Source organism: Larimichthys crocea, chromosome XI (assembly GCF_000972845.2).
Source record: "Larimichthys crocea isolate SSNF chromosome XI, L_crocea_2.0, whole genome shotgun sequence".
NCBI classification, from domain to species: Eukaryota; Metazoa; Chordata; class Actinopteri; family Sciaenidae; genus Larimichthys; species Larimichthys crocea.
The window spans coordinates 20,902,678-20,916,019 of record NC_040021.1 but is presented as its reverse complement, the minus strand read 5'-3'; the positions used below and the strand labels follow the sequence as shown (position 1 = coordinate 20,916,019).

General features: G+C 40.9%; 1 protein-coding gene across 3 annotated transcripts; it reads right to left on the bottom strand.

The window, feature by feature from the left end:
• Positions 1–1,581: 1,581 nt before the first annotated feature.
• znf395b (zinc finger protein 395b) lies at positions 1,582–13,073 on the bottom strand. 3 transcript variants are annotated; one of them, XM_019267695.2, is made up of 10 exons: positions 12,795–13,073; positions 10,084–10,262; positions 9,342–9,520; positions 9,143–9,255; positions 7,897–8,096; positions 7,679–7,779; positions 6,229–6,523; positions 3,845–3,964; positions 3,571–3,677; positions 1,582–2,469 (listed from the first exon to the last, which is right to left on the bottom strand). In XM_019267695.2, the coding sequence occupies exons 2-10, from the start codon at positions 10,213–10,215 to the stop codon at positions 2,358–2,360; spliced, it is 1,359 nt and encodes a 452-aa protein (XP_019123240.2). In that variant the 5' UTR covers positions 10,216–10,262; positions 12,795–13,073; the 3' UTR covers positions 1,582–2,357. The 3 variants fall into 3 exon arrangements, with proteins under 3 accessions (XP_019123240.2, XP_019123242.2, XP_019123241.2); XM_019267697.2 differs by having other exon boundaries at positions 3,869–3,964; XM_019267696.2 differs by having other exon boundaries at positions 6,229–6,520.
• Between the last annotated feature and the right edge of the window lie 269 nt (positions 13,074–13,342).

The following is a 13,342-nucleotide window of genomic DNA, read 5'->3' as shown; positions in this document are numbered from 1 at the left end:
CCAGGGGAAAGAAAAATCTCTTCTGGGATGCAATTTGTTCCGTTTTGGGGGGAAATGTAGAAACTTAATTTGGTTTCCTTCGTTCTGAAGTCCAGAAAGGTCCCCATGTTTCTCAACTACCTGGATGTGTGTGACAGAAAATTGAATTTGAATTTTGAGAACTGAATGTTCAGTTCCGATTTAATAAATTCAATTTCAAGTTACAATTCAGATTCAGTTTTTCAATGCAATGATTCAAATTAAGCAATTCAAATTCAAATATAAATGATTCAAATTCACTTTCTGGTGGCACATATTTCAGCCCAGTGTTAGCTCTCATCCTCAGTATTAGTAATGTCTGTATGGCAACGGACTGTGTGAAAATCATCAGGGTCAGAACTTTTTTAAAGAAAGCAATGCATTCTGCAGTGTTATTCATATTTTTTTTGGACCCTTCGGTTGACTGAGAGAAAAATAACGTGTTTCCTCCAAATGTCTCAAAGAATTGAACTGAATTAGTAAAACTGACTTCACTCTTTAAGGCTAAACGAAGGAAAAGTGTAGAGAATTGTCAGGACAATTGTAATAATAATATGTAAATAGCATAATTATTTTTACTATAGCCATGACTATGTAAATTACAAGTGTAATCATAAATTTCCACATTTTTGACAAATTTTTTCAAAAAGAGCTGAGAGACTGACCTGGTCTGAGCACCAATAATATTTTCTTTCCACCGCCAGATTCCAAATATTAACAATATAACTTCAAATTACAATGATAAATATAATTCTGTAGCAAAAAAGCTAAACAAAAAAAAACAATTCTCACTGCCTCTAATGATTTTCATACAGTCCCTAACTTACCCTGTAGTTTCAGAAAAGAGGAAGCAATAATTTAAAGTGTTGCCAAGGTGGAATTCAGGAATAAGGAGAAACTGATCCTCAGTCAGCTCTCAAACATTTCTCCACCACAGGCTTTTTGCCAAGCTGTTCACATCACTTATTGTACTTAAGTGCATGAAGCTGGAAAGTGGCAGGGCCATTGGGTGTGTATCACACTGTGGGATGGACTAAATGACATCAGCTCTGAAAGGCATCATCTTAATGTACCATTTAAGAGCAGAGGGATGAAATGAAATGTGCATGTCAGCTGTGGTTATTATACAGAACAAGATGTTGTCTGCTTGGGTGAAAAAAACAAACAAAAAATCTGTTCATTTGTTTTGCCATGAAGATATTTTCCTCCACTAGCAGGTCACATCCATTCTTTTGCATCTTAATAGTGTTTACTAGTGTTTGATTATTGAGATGTAATAATGTATACAAATGAGCGTGGGTGGAGAGTGTGAGTGTGACTGTGCACGTGCATGTGTGTGTGTGTGTGCGTTTCCCTGTCGATACAACCCAAAAAAAAAAAAAATGGAATTTGTGAATACAGTGTACATTTCAGACCACATTTCTAACATTATACCATTGTTCTGAGTCTTCATACAAAATGTGTATAGAGAAAACAACAATAAAATAGTTTGCTATTTCTTTTGTGGACTGTCATGCAGGAGAAGAAGAAGAAGGAGAAGGAGAAGAAGAAACATACGTTTTAAATTCAGTGCTTTTTAATTTGTGTTTGACAATATATTTCCTCTTTTTTATTGCTATTACAAACTCATTCCCCTAATGCTAATCCCATTGTCACGACTCCATAGCTTCACGGATAAAACCTTTAACACTGGTCGTATGCCAACACAGGACGGAAATAGGTACTTGGTTGAGTCAAACCAAATGTAGCTTATTCTTGTGAGTTTATATTCCAACAAAGTGCCAAAAAACATGAAATTACAAAAAAAGAAAAGAAAAAAAAAAAGCCCAATACACGGGCTGAACGAGACGATAAAAAAAAAAAAAAAAAAGGTATAAAATACTTGTACGTAACTCAAAGCACACAATATCATGTACATCATAACCACTGTGTAACCACTGGAAGAGAGGATTGGAATAAAGGAAACAGCCAAGTAGCAGTCTAATACAGTGGAGCTACAGGGGCAGTAATATGACCTTTGGATAAAGTAGGAGAGTATTGTAGGCTTGTAGCACATCACATGGTCAAGGTCAGCCAACAGCTAGCACCAACGCAGACTTCAGTTTTCAGGATCAAGTTACAAAGATACAGAAAACTCCAATTGCATTTTAGGAAAGAAAATAAAAAGGTTGAAAGTAAAAAAAAAACAACACATGTAGTAAAAGAACAGTTGTTTTCTTGATGGCTCTCGGGCCCTGATTTATAACCTCTTTTTGATAAAAGTCTCTTTTATCACTCATTCGTCCATCCACCTCATTGTGTCTCACGCTTTCTCCTTCACGCAGCTGTTTCTTTTTTTTTTAGTCGGGGAAGCGTTGGCAGGCTTTTTTCCAGCGGCAGGCGGTGCACCACTGATCCTTGCGCTCCACTCCGTACACCTTGCGGCACTTTTTGGCCTCCCCGCGACCCTTCCTGCAGATGTAAAGACACAAATGATGCGGATGAGAAGGCGAGGGTAGGAAAGGTTTGCTGCCACACGCGGTTTGATGTGATCAATCTCTACAAAAATGAGACTGAGGGGGAAATAGACTGATAACAAAATGAAAAGGTGATTGAATCAGTTTTATCTTTCCTGGCCGAGCCGTGGAAATGTGAATTTACGGACGGCAGCAAAGTGGGTGATAAAATGACAACCTGGAGGAGAAAGATAGTGGATGGATACTGCAATCAAAATCAATAAAGCTTTATTTGTAGAGCTTCATCTTATGGCACCTTACTGACCTGCATTGTCTTTATGCACAATCTACAATGTAGAGTTTAATAACAGCATCACCACTGAACTTGAAAACACCAGGAGCAGGCCACAAGCTTGAAAATCAATTCATAGCTTGAGACATTTTTCAAGCAGAAATGTCAAATCTTCCTCAGTTTCAGTTGTGAGAATTTGCTGTTTTTCTGTCTTATGTGAGAATACATTGAATATCTTTAGATTTTTGAAGGTTTGTCAGACCAAACAAGAAATTTGATGACGTCACTGTGGAATTTAGGAATTGCAATGGGCCTGACCACGACTTTCTGACAGACCACAGACCAGACAAATGATTGATTGATTGAAAAAGAATTGGCAATTATGAAAACAAACATTTTGACACAGAGACATTGGGCAACAACTAAAATGAAGTTTGTTTTCTGGAGGTATAAAATGTTAAAACCAGTAACGTTAGAGTAACCTATGCCTATTCGCTCAGTTCAGTCAAGGAACACAAAAATGCAAAATTTAAAATATGATTACAATTGTTAATGCTATGATGCAACACAACAAAATATGATATTATGCAGTTTTTAACTCAAAGTTATGAATTTACACCAGCAACTGAACTGAAGGCCTCCTGAGTTGTTTTTCATTTTTCCTCCAGCAACATCATCAGATCATTCTGTTTGCCCAATACTTTGGTTTATGACTAAATAATGACTCTAAACTCACTCAAACATTACCTGCTAAACGTCAGCATATTAGCATTTAGCTGGCTGGCAGGTGTTGAAATTTTAAAAGCAGGTTAGGTGACGCCTCACCTGAAGGAGCAGTGAGTGCGGGAGGGCGACGCACTCATCGGCTGCAGCCTGTTCTGTTGGAGCCACTGTTCCCCGACGCTGACAGACCGGCAACGAGGTTTCACCATCTGAAGAGACAACCACAGATTAAGTACAACAGCAGTCCTCAATGGAGAACAAGTCCTGAAGGATACAAAAACTGTAGTTATTTACACATCAGCTGTAGTAAATCGGATCTTGAGTATGTTTTACAGATCATAGGATCATATGCAATTAAGTCTTATAAGTCTTTTACCAGTGAACTGTCTTCAAGACCCACCGGAGTGTTACTGTGTCCAGAGACGGAGGCTGTGGGGGTCCAACCCTGGCAGCCGGGGCTTCTGGCGGTCACAGATACCTGGACGGGGCTACAGGCCTGGAAGGAGCAGGAGAGACGAGCCAACACATGATTCAGCACATCTGTAGGACATTCAACTGTCTGACAACCTGTTTCATATGAAAAGTTACTAAGTTTAATCTTTAATTCAATTTTAATTTTGGACTAAAAACTGCTTCAACCAATTTTCTGGCCACTTGGGGGCAGCAGAAACAAGCTATTATATATAGTGAGCACGTTCACTAACATAATATGTTACATATTCTGCAGACACAGAGCAACATTAGCATTCATTTGCCGTTCTGTTTCTGACTACATGCTGAATTTGAATTAAATAATCCATAGAGCTAACTCCATTTAGCTCTGTTTTGACCTCCACCAAGATCTGACTGTTTAGGTGCTCAATGCTTTGATATTTTCACAAGCTTGTTACTAGCTCTGTTGATTTTGGTGTTCCTTGAGAGTTTTTCAGTGTTTTTAGAGGAGTTCTTGATAGTGAAGCAAAACTGTAGTTGTAGTTGGGTGCCATAAAAACAAAGCAAAGGGCTAAAAGACGCTAAAACAGGTTAATTCGGAATTTAACTATTTTATATATTTTGCATTAAATATATTTATGATGATCCAACAGAAGTGACACCGCAAGTGATTCAGAAGAGTAAATATACCACAACCCGCCGCAATTTAGATTTTAATTAAATAAATGTACAGCTCAAAGTAGCAGGAATAGATGTCCGAGACCGTCTCGCTGTTCCAGAAACACCACTCCAACACACACATTTCTAACTTGAAACACTGGTCTTGTCCTCCTTGCATCAGCCAAACTGACAACTAGTAACAAATAATCCATTTATGGCTTTTGATTCTGTCCAGTTACTGTAACAAACAGACTGCCACACTGAATGATCTCTTCCTGTGATGCTGTTCACATTCCCTCTGTCCCATTTCTCCTCTCGACAACCCTGACCTCTCTGAACAAAACTCATCCTGCTGCATTCCTACCACCCCACCCCATAGCGTACACAGAAGTAGATGGGGAAATTTGTTGAAAATGCACTTATGTGCACAAAATAAAACATGATGACGGAGAGTGTCCTGAGACAGAAGAAAGGAGCCAGCGTGAGTTCAACGCTCTGGTCAAACATTTCAAACCACAAGCGGCCACCAGCAGTGACACACATAGTAAACACTGCTCCACCAGCAGCACTGACCCACAATTCAACCCACACTCTAGCTTCAGTTGGACTCCACCATACAAATGTGGCACAACCTTTTTAAACGTGAGAATCAAAGTTTGCTCTGAACATTTTTCTTTGTAGGTTGAATCAGTCCAAAGTGCGTATAAATGTTTGCATATCGTGCCCTAACCGCTGTTCGACTACACGCTGGAAGAATCCACGTTGTGCCTTTCTGCCTTTTACAGGCTGCTGAGAGTCGAGTGTCCTTGGGGGAGCGAGCAAGCCGACAGCTTACTCTCTCACTGTCACAAAGCATCCATTAACAGGCTCAGTGGTGCAGGGTAAATGCAGGTCACCAGTGAAATCTGCTGCTTTGTGATGTATAAACAAAGTTGTAGCTCATTGGCTCATCAGAGGGGTATTAACATGGGCACGCTGATTAAGGAGGACCTCTGAAACAGCACCATAACCATGTAACATGAACAGAAACTCCAGTAAAATGATTTTTTTTTTTTTTTAATGGAATCTAGTTACTGTACATTCTTTTCTGTTTTCATTTCCAGCCTGATTTCATGGGAAACATCAGTGAATTCGGGCAACAGGAAACGGTCATGTTTGGTAAGGCAAATTCCTCTATTCACACACTACAATCTAAGCATGACATTTAATAATTCATGCCAACAAGGGCCTCGCTGTCTCCTTTCATCGCACTCAAATAGTTTCAGCCTCCAAAACACTGCCTGCTTTCAATGATTAACTCAAACGTTGGGAAGCAAACAATTATTCACTGAAATTAAGGCACTTTAATCTACAATTAAAACAGATATTTGACCTCAACAAATTACTTGTTGAGGTCAAACTGATTAGCATCTTCTCAGCCCACAAAAAACATTTAGATAACGAGAAATCATTAAATGAATCTCTATTCAAATTAGGACAAATTAAATTTTAGGAGGGTGAGTTTTATAGCTGGTTGAGTACGTCTACATCTGCCCACGCTGTCCAAATGAATCATCTGGTATGATGGTATGAAGAAGAAACGTGATAATAAAACATAAATACTAGTTATGGTCTGGGAGGAACCTCTGTCACCCCCTCAGACACTGACATCAACACTGCTGCACCCACCTGATAGAGATGCTCCGAGTGGATCTGCCAGAAGCTGCTGGGGGCCGACTGGCTGAGCGAACTGGGCCTGCTCGGGCCGGGCCCGGAGCTGGAGTTGGATCTGGGCCTGTGAGCCGGAGGGATCTGGAGCCCTAAGGCAGAAGGAGAACCGCTGGATGCCCAACTGAGATGAGAGGACGAGGCCTGGCCCAGAGCCTGCTGGGAAGGAGCTGGAGTGGAGTTGGGGTCCACAGTCTCACAGGAGATCTTAGTGTAGTAGAAGTCCTCTTCTCTCTGGGACTGGTCTGACCCACTGCTGTGTGTGTGGTAGTGTGTGTGTGTGTGTGTGTGTGTGTGTGTGTGTGTTTGGCAGATGGAGGGACAGTAAAAAAGAGTGAGTTACTGGTTTGGTCAGTTACTGAATGCAGCACTTACTGTGGCCCAGATATGAAATCTTTCATCACTTCATGTACTGACTGTAACTAAGTCAGAGCTCTTTCACAACCTGAAAATTTTATTCCCTCTTGTTTTTTTAATGTTGTTTTGCAGCTCTGAAATGTTCCACAGGGGTAAACTGTCTGGTTTCCACCTCCCCTCAGACAATGGAGGATCTGAGACACTAAAATGAAACAATAAAATGATCTGATATTCGCCTCTGTATGAATAGATAGACCTCGATAATTCCTTCATATTCTATAAACTACATGACAAGCAGGACACCACATATTAGCAACAGTCCATATCAAACCTCAAGACTTTTTCGGTGCAGACTGAAAATGTCTGCAGCACAAATATCCAAAAATCTGGTTAATAATTTTGTTGACTAATTCTTAAAGCGGACAGTTACTGAGAAACACTATTTTATGAAGGACACACACACATAAAGGGATTATAGACCATGCAAAGATGCAGAGATGGTCGACTGATTGGCAGACAGGCAGCAACACCCTGGGAGCAGTTAGCCTTGCTGAAGGGCACCTAAGCAATGCCCAGGAGGTGAACTGGCACCTCTCCAGCTACCAGTCCACCCACCATACTGTGGTCCATGCCGGCCAAGTCCCTACGGACTGGCTTGGGGAACCTGTGGGTTGACGGAGAAGGGAGGATAGTCCAACCCTTTTCACCTCAGATATACAATATATTTTAATTCATCCATCTATTGAAACATTGTAATGTTTAAAAATATAGTTGTGAAATGGCATGATTCATGTGAGGTGTTTTATTTTAGTCATGAATGTAGCCCCAGTAGAGCGGACTGGAATAAACAGCATACACAGTTTTGTTGTGTTCGCCACATAATAATTTGGAGACAGTGGAAGAACATGAGCCTTTTTTCAATTCACTTCAACCTCAGAAAAGTATTATTTTGGTATTAATAATTAAACTCAGGTATTGTGTCAGCTCCAGCATTAAAACATTTCAATCAACTCCTAGCTGATTGTCTATGTAAATCAGAAGTTTTTCCACTCACCCCAGATGCAGCACACGGATATGTCTTTTTATTCCGACTGAAGACGTTAGCACCTTGCCACAACTGGGCCACAGACACTTATACACACCTCGGAAAGAGCTCTGTGAGAGACAGAGGACATAAAATAAAGACAGAGTGAGACGTGACATACTTCCTTTGAGATCATGTTTCCACCATATGGTGATAAAATTTTGAAGGGATCACGTAGAGATATGTACTTTTGGCTTTTTGGCATTAAGCTCTTCTCCCTGCTCCAGTTCCATATGTAGGCCTTCATCGGGACTGCTGTCCATCTCTGTGACGGACGGCGAGGGGGCGGGGCTCACATTGCCGTGGTCCCAGCTCCAGTAGCCGCTGCTGCCGCTGTCCGAGAGCTCGCCGCCACCGCACTCCATGTCAGCTGGTGACGATGAGCCGGCTGGAAAACACAAAGACGATGTTAGTTTACTCACCTCTTGTCCTTTTTACCTAACGGTTTCCTCTCAATACTGACGTAAACACTGCCATCATGGTTATTTTTGATGACTTTATGGTTCAGATATCAAATATTTTTTGTTTCTTTGTGGTTAAAATAGTCAGTGTGCATTTGGGACTGCTTTCTCTGCCCATCATACACAGAACAGCAGGTGTCCCACACTGGTGCCAAGGTTGTGATGTGTCTATTTACCACCTCTTTGCTCTGTTCCACATTTGTTCAAATGAGATTTTTCACATTGCCAAAAATATTTTAAATACAAATAATCTTTTTTCTGCACACTTTATTCTAGGTTAAACAGGGAACGTAGACTTAGACTAGTTACTACAATTACTACAATCAGTCCTGCAAGTTTCTTTATTTATCATACATATTGTTAGTACACCAGGATTTTTAAGTCCAGTGACCCATAGTTTATGATGGCTAATGTTAGTTAAATTTAGCTAACTTTAGCCAGATTACTGAGTTGGTTGGTGGTTATAAGACCCACATAATACTACTTGTAATACTATTGAATTTAAGATTATACCTATATATGAAAAAAGCAATGTTCAGCTACAGTTGCAAAATTTTAACTAAAATTACAGCTACAGCTGTATGACACATTTTGCAAAAAACAAGTTTGTTATATTTTACTATCTGATTCCACTGTGACTTTTTAAAGAGGCTTTCTTTAAAGTGGATATTTGCTTTGCACTTGGTTTGGTGGGAACATATCTTGTTTTGCTAAGAGAGCTCAGAAAAATCTGAGCCAGGTACCATTTTCTAATAAGGTACCCATTATAAATGATTTGTAAGTTTTAATGAATGTCTTTGTTATAGATCAATTATAAGCCTTTACTAAGAATAACCTTGGGGTTGCCAGGTGCTGAAATCTCCCCTTGACTTTTAGAACATTACCAGTGGATTTCTAAGTAAAACCAGAAAACTCGTTTGTTCTTAATAATGGCTTTTAAATGACTTATAATGCATTAGTAAATGTTTTTTACCTGGTCCAGGATCTGTTTGTGGAGGACTCTGGACCACAGGGTTGCAGGACAGACTGGTCAGAACCATGGCTGCCATGATCTCATCCATCTCCACCGACTCTGGACTGCGGAAACTGGAGATAATGTAAAGAGACATCATTAGACTCTACTGTGATAAAATGCACCCTCACACACTCGTGTACTGTCACTGCTCCCTCACCTGTATGGCGCCTCTCCAGTAGCTGTCGCGTTGCTAAGGTGCATTGTGGGTCCCATAGTTTGTAAAGGAGCAGCCAGGTTGCTCCAGCCTCGCTCGGCCTCCTTCTGCGGCAGGTGAACTGATGTCTTGTTCCTGTGATGCCCACGCCCTGCGAGTGCTTTCTCTGCCTGGACACAGCTCTGTGTGGACACGTTAGGACAGCGGTAATGAAACAATGAGTTCAAAAACAACACGTCCAGCCAGTAAATGAATGGATGGAGTAACCCATACTTTTATGTGGGTTAAGCTGTTTACATGAGCAGCTGAAAGAATGTTTCCTGTCCATCTGTGGTGTCCTGCCTGCAGACAGCACGATCTGCCAGTATGGCAGTATGGAGAGGGTGTGGGTGCCAGTCTCTGACCAGATAGTTCATTACGTCTAACACAGGTGGAGGAAATAATCAGCCTTTTGTAGATGCTCTTTCTTTTCCTCAAACTGGACTTTAAACGTTGGACGGTGTGGCCTTTTTTCTCATGTTAATGTGCACCCTATCATCAAAATGCACCCATAATGCCACGCAATCCTGAACACTGCGTCCTGTAACCACTGACAGCTGTGTTTACCCATACTGCCTGTTCGACTGAATGGATGCATAGATGATGAATGTATATATAGAAAGAGGGTTGTAAAACACAATAAAACAAATGTAAAAGGTTAATCATCTCAGGTAAGCTGAATGAGAGTCCCTTTCCGTATACTCACCAGAGTCTGCTGCCTGTCTGGCACATTGTTGTTGTGCGTTGTTGTAGAGACGCAGGCCTGTAGTCCCGGTGGGCAGACTGGCGTCCCGCCTGGCCCTGCTTCAGCTCTGCCCTCAGGTCCCATAGCTGCCATGGTGCTGCTGCACACAGTGGGGGGACTCAGCACAGTGTCACACCTCCCTGTAGACAAACCACCAGGGACAGCGAGATGAGATTTGAACCAATCAAACTGTCTGTCTGCATTTTTAAATGTTTCTACGACAATGCCATATTCAGAGCAGCAGAAATCGAGATATGCCGACTTTGAGTTTTCAAAACACTGGATCCTACATTTCCCATAATGCCACTTAGTGTCTTTGATTTAAACCTCCTATTTCCACCTACATGGCCACTTCAAACTCTAGACTTCCAGTTTGTGTCAAGCCAAAGATAACCCTGATGACATCATCAGGTACAAATGTGTGGAGTGCCCCTTTAAATTAAGTGTTTACATCAATTATATAATATTCCTCAAAAAGTGACTTTTGTTTGATATCTGCACAGCTTCTGTCTTAAAAGCATTAAGTGGTGAAAGGTAAAGATTATTTCCATAGAGAAAAAAATGTGCTCATGATGAACCATGGTATTCAGTGATAAATACTGCTCCCCCCGATGAATAAACAGAAGGCAGCTTCACCGACTAGTGAGTGTTGGCAAACACTCATGCACTCATTCCATCTTGCGTCTCTCTGCCTGACAGAAACATCACAGGGGATTTGAAAATGATTGCAGGAATTTGAAGTGAACACAGAGTTTGTGTGGATGTAGTTCGCGGCTGAAGCAGACTCATGCTGTAGTTTTGTTGTCCACTCTAACAGACTGCGTGACTGATAACGCGCTCCACAGACCTGATCTGACGTGTGGGTGCTTTCACTGTGGCCGATAGCCCATAGAGGTAAAATGGGGGCAATGCTGCATTCAGGTCACGTAGGAATAATGCTGAATAAGGTATTCACCATTTACTGTGTTTTAAGTATTATGACAAGTTTAGGTTGTCAGAATCAATAACCTTAAGTTTCCTGAAGAGTGTGATTGGTCATGACCTGTTATTTCATACTCAGACCACATATTTGAAACCACATGTGCAAGATGATTGACATCAGGGCACATCTGAGGTCACATCACAGCAAATAAACCAGTAAAAATAATAACAGTAATGAAGAGAAAAGAATGTATCGATTAATGAAATTAAAAAATTCTGTTTTTGATCCTCAGATTTGAAGCCTTTGTCAGTCCTTTATTGCACGCTGAATATTTTTAAAGCTTGTTTGTTGAGCAAAACAAACAATTTTAAGATGTTGCCTTAAAAAATTGGAAAAATTGGGAGGGCATCCTTCATTATTCACTATCTGAAATTTTTGAAAAACAACAGATTAAAAATTACTGAAAATAATTAGTAAATAACTAAATAAATAGTTAGTTGCAGCCCTAAACAGTAAAAAATAAAGTTTATTGTGGTTATGATAATGAAGATTATTTGTTTGTTTGTATTACATTGGTATATTTTGTAGCCTATTGTTATTATTAATAGTATTTATTATTGAATGTGATAATACTGTGATGCAATGTATACAATGTATTATTATTATTACCATTAATTGTAGTCATGGTTAGTTAGTTAGTAGTAATTAGTTGTAGTAGTATTACACTGTTTTATATTAAAGTGAATAGTGTTGTAGTAGTATTACACTGTTTTATATTAAAGTGAATAGTGTTGAAAAAATACTATTTACTTTTGATAAACCTCCACAACAGAAATGTCCTATCATGGAGGTGGAGGTCTAGTGTAGCAGTGCCAAGATCTCGAGTTGTTTACCACAAACAGTATTACCAACGAGAAAGCTCAAATTTCCCATTTTTGTATGCACACGCGGACGCAGCACAAAGCCCGATTTTCCCCCACCTCTCCTCCAATCAGCGTCCAGCTTCAGTAGTAAACAAGTGGCATAGTGTGGGCGGGCAGCCGCCGCTCATTGGCTGTCTTCTGGTTTTCAGACACACACCCTCTTTCTGACAACGTGTTCAGACACGAGTTTCGCCGGGAGGGACTGAGCTGGACGAGGGAATACTGCTGGAAATAACCGCAATTTGAACGCAAAGACAATAAAACCGCAGTGAAAATGTCAAAATGCAAAATATGACACATGGTGCAGCCATCAGCTGCAGGGTTAAAGTGTAATATGTGTACAGTGATGCTGAAATTCACAAAAATAATAATAATAACGTCACCCCCCTCTGGTGTATCTGGTGTAGTAGAGGTAATCAAACTCATATTCATGGAGGCTTAACAAGAGCTTACACACATTATACTGAGGCAGTGAAACCCTGGGAGTCCTCGTTAAGTACTTAAATGACTGCAAATGTGGTGCAAGTTGCGCACGATGAAAGATCTTCAGAGGAAACCTCACTTTCCCAAACAAACCTCACATGGACATTGTTTATAACGCTGCTTATGATGTGTTTTATGATATTAACAGACTGGAAGTCGGTTTATCATCCTTCAACTACATCACCGATCTCCACCCGGCAACGCAGATTGAGATCAGGAGAAACACCCCCCTCCCTCCTCCAGCTCACACCGCCGAAGGAAAACAAGATTTTTTTTTCTATAGTGCATGAAAAACAAACATCCGATCAGACGCATAAACAACATATTTTCATGTATTTACTCACTCGGTCCGCGGAGACCTCTGTCCTTTCCGTCCTGTCCAAACTGCCTGGCTGTCCCGCCGCTCGCCGGCTCTTCGGTCTGCCGGGGGAAGAGGGGGGTTGGTCGGTCGGATACGCGCCTACGTGTGTCTGCTGGGTGAACCAATGCAGGCGGTGACAGCTGGACGGAGCGCAGAGATATCAACCTGCAGCGCGCTGTGCACAAAAGGATGATCTAGGTGAGGGGTTACCAGAGCAGCAGAGGCAGCAGAGGCAGCATCCTCCACTCTCTGCCTGTCTGTCTGTCTGTCTGCCTGCCTGCCTGTCTGTCTGTCTTAAACACACATGAATGTGTATGTTTGTTTATCTCCCGTTTCTCGTTAGAAATAGTGTTGATGCTTTGGATTCTGTCCTTGATGAACGAAGAAATAACACACCAAATGTAGATTTTCCAGCTTGAAATAAATTGCATTGACTTGACAGAGATTCAAGTATATTTCTGCCACAAAATATCCCCAGATTTTATCAAGATGCTACACAAATATCAGTGCAAATACAGAAATAATACAGAA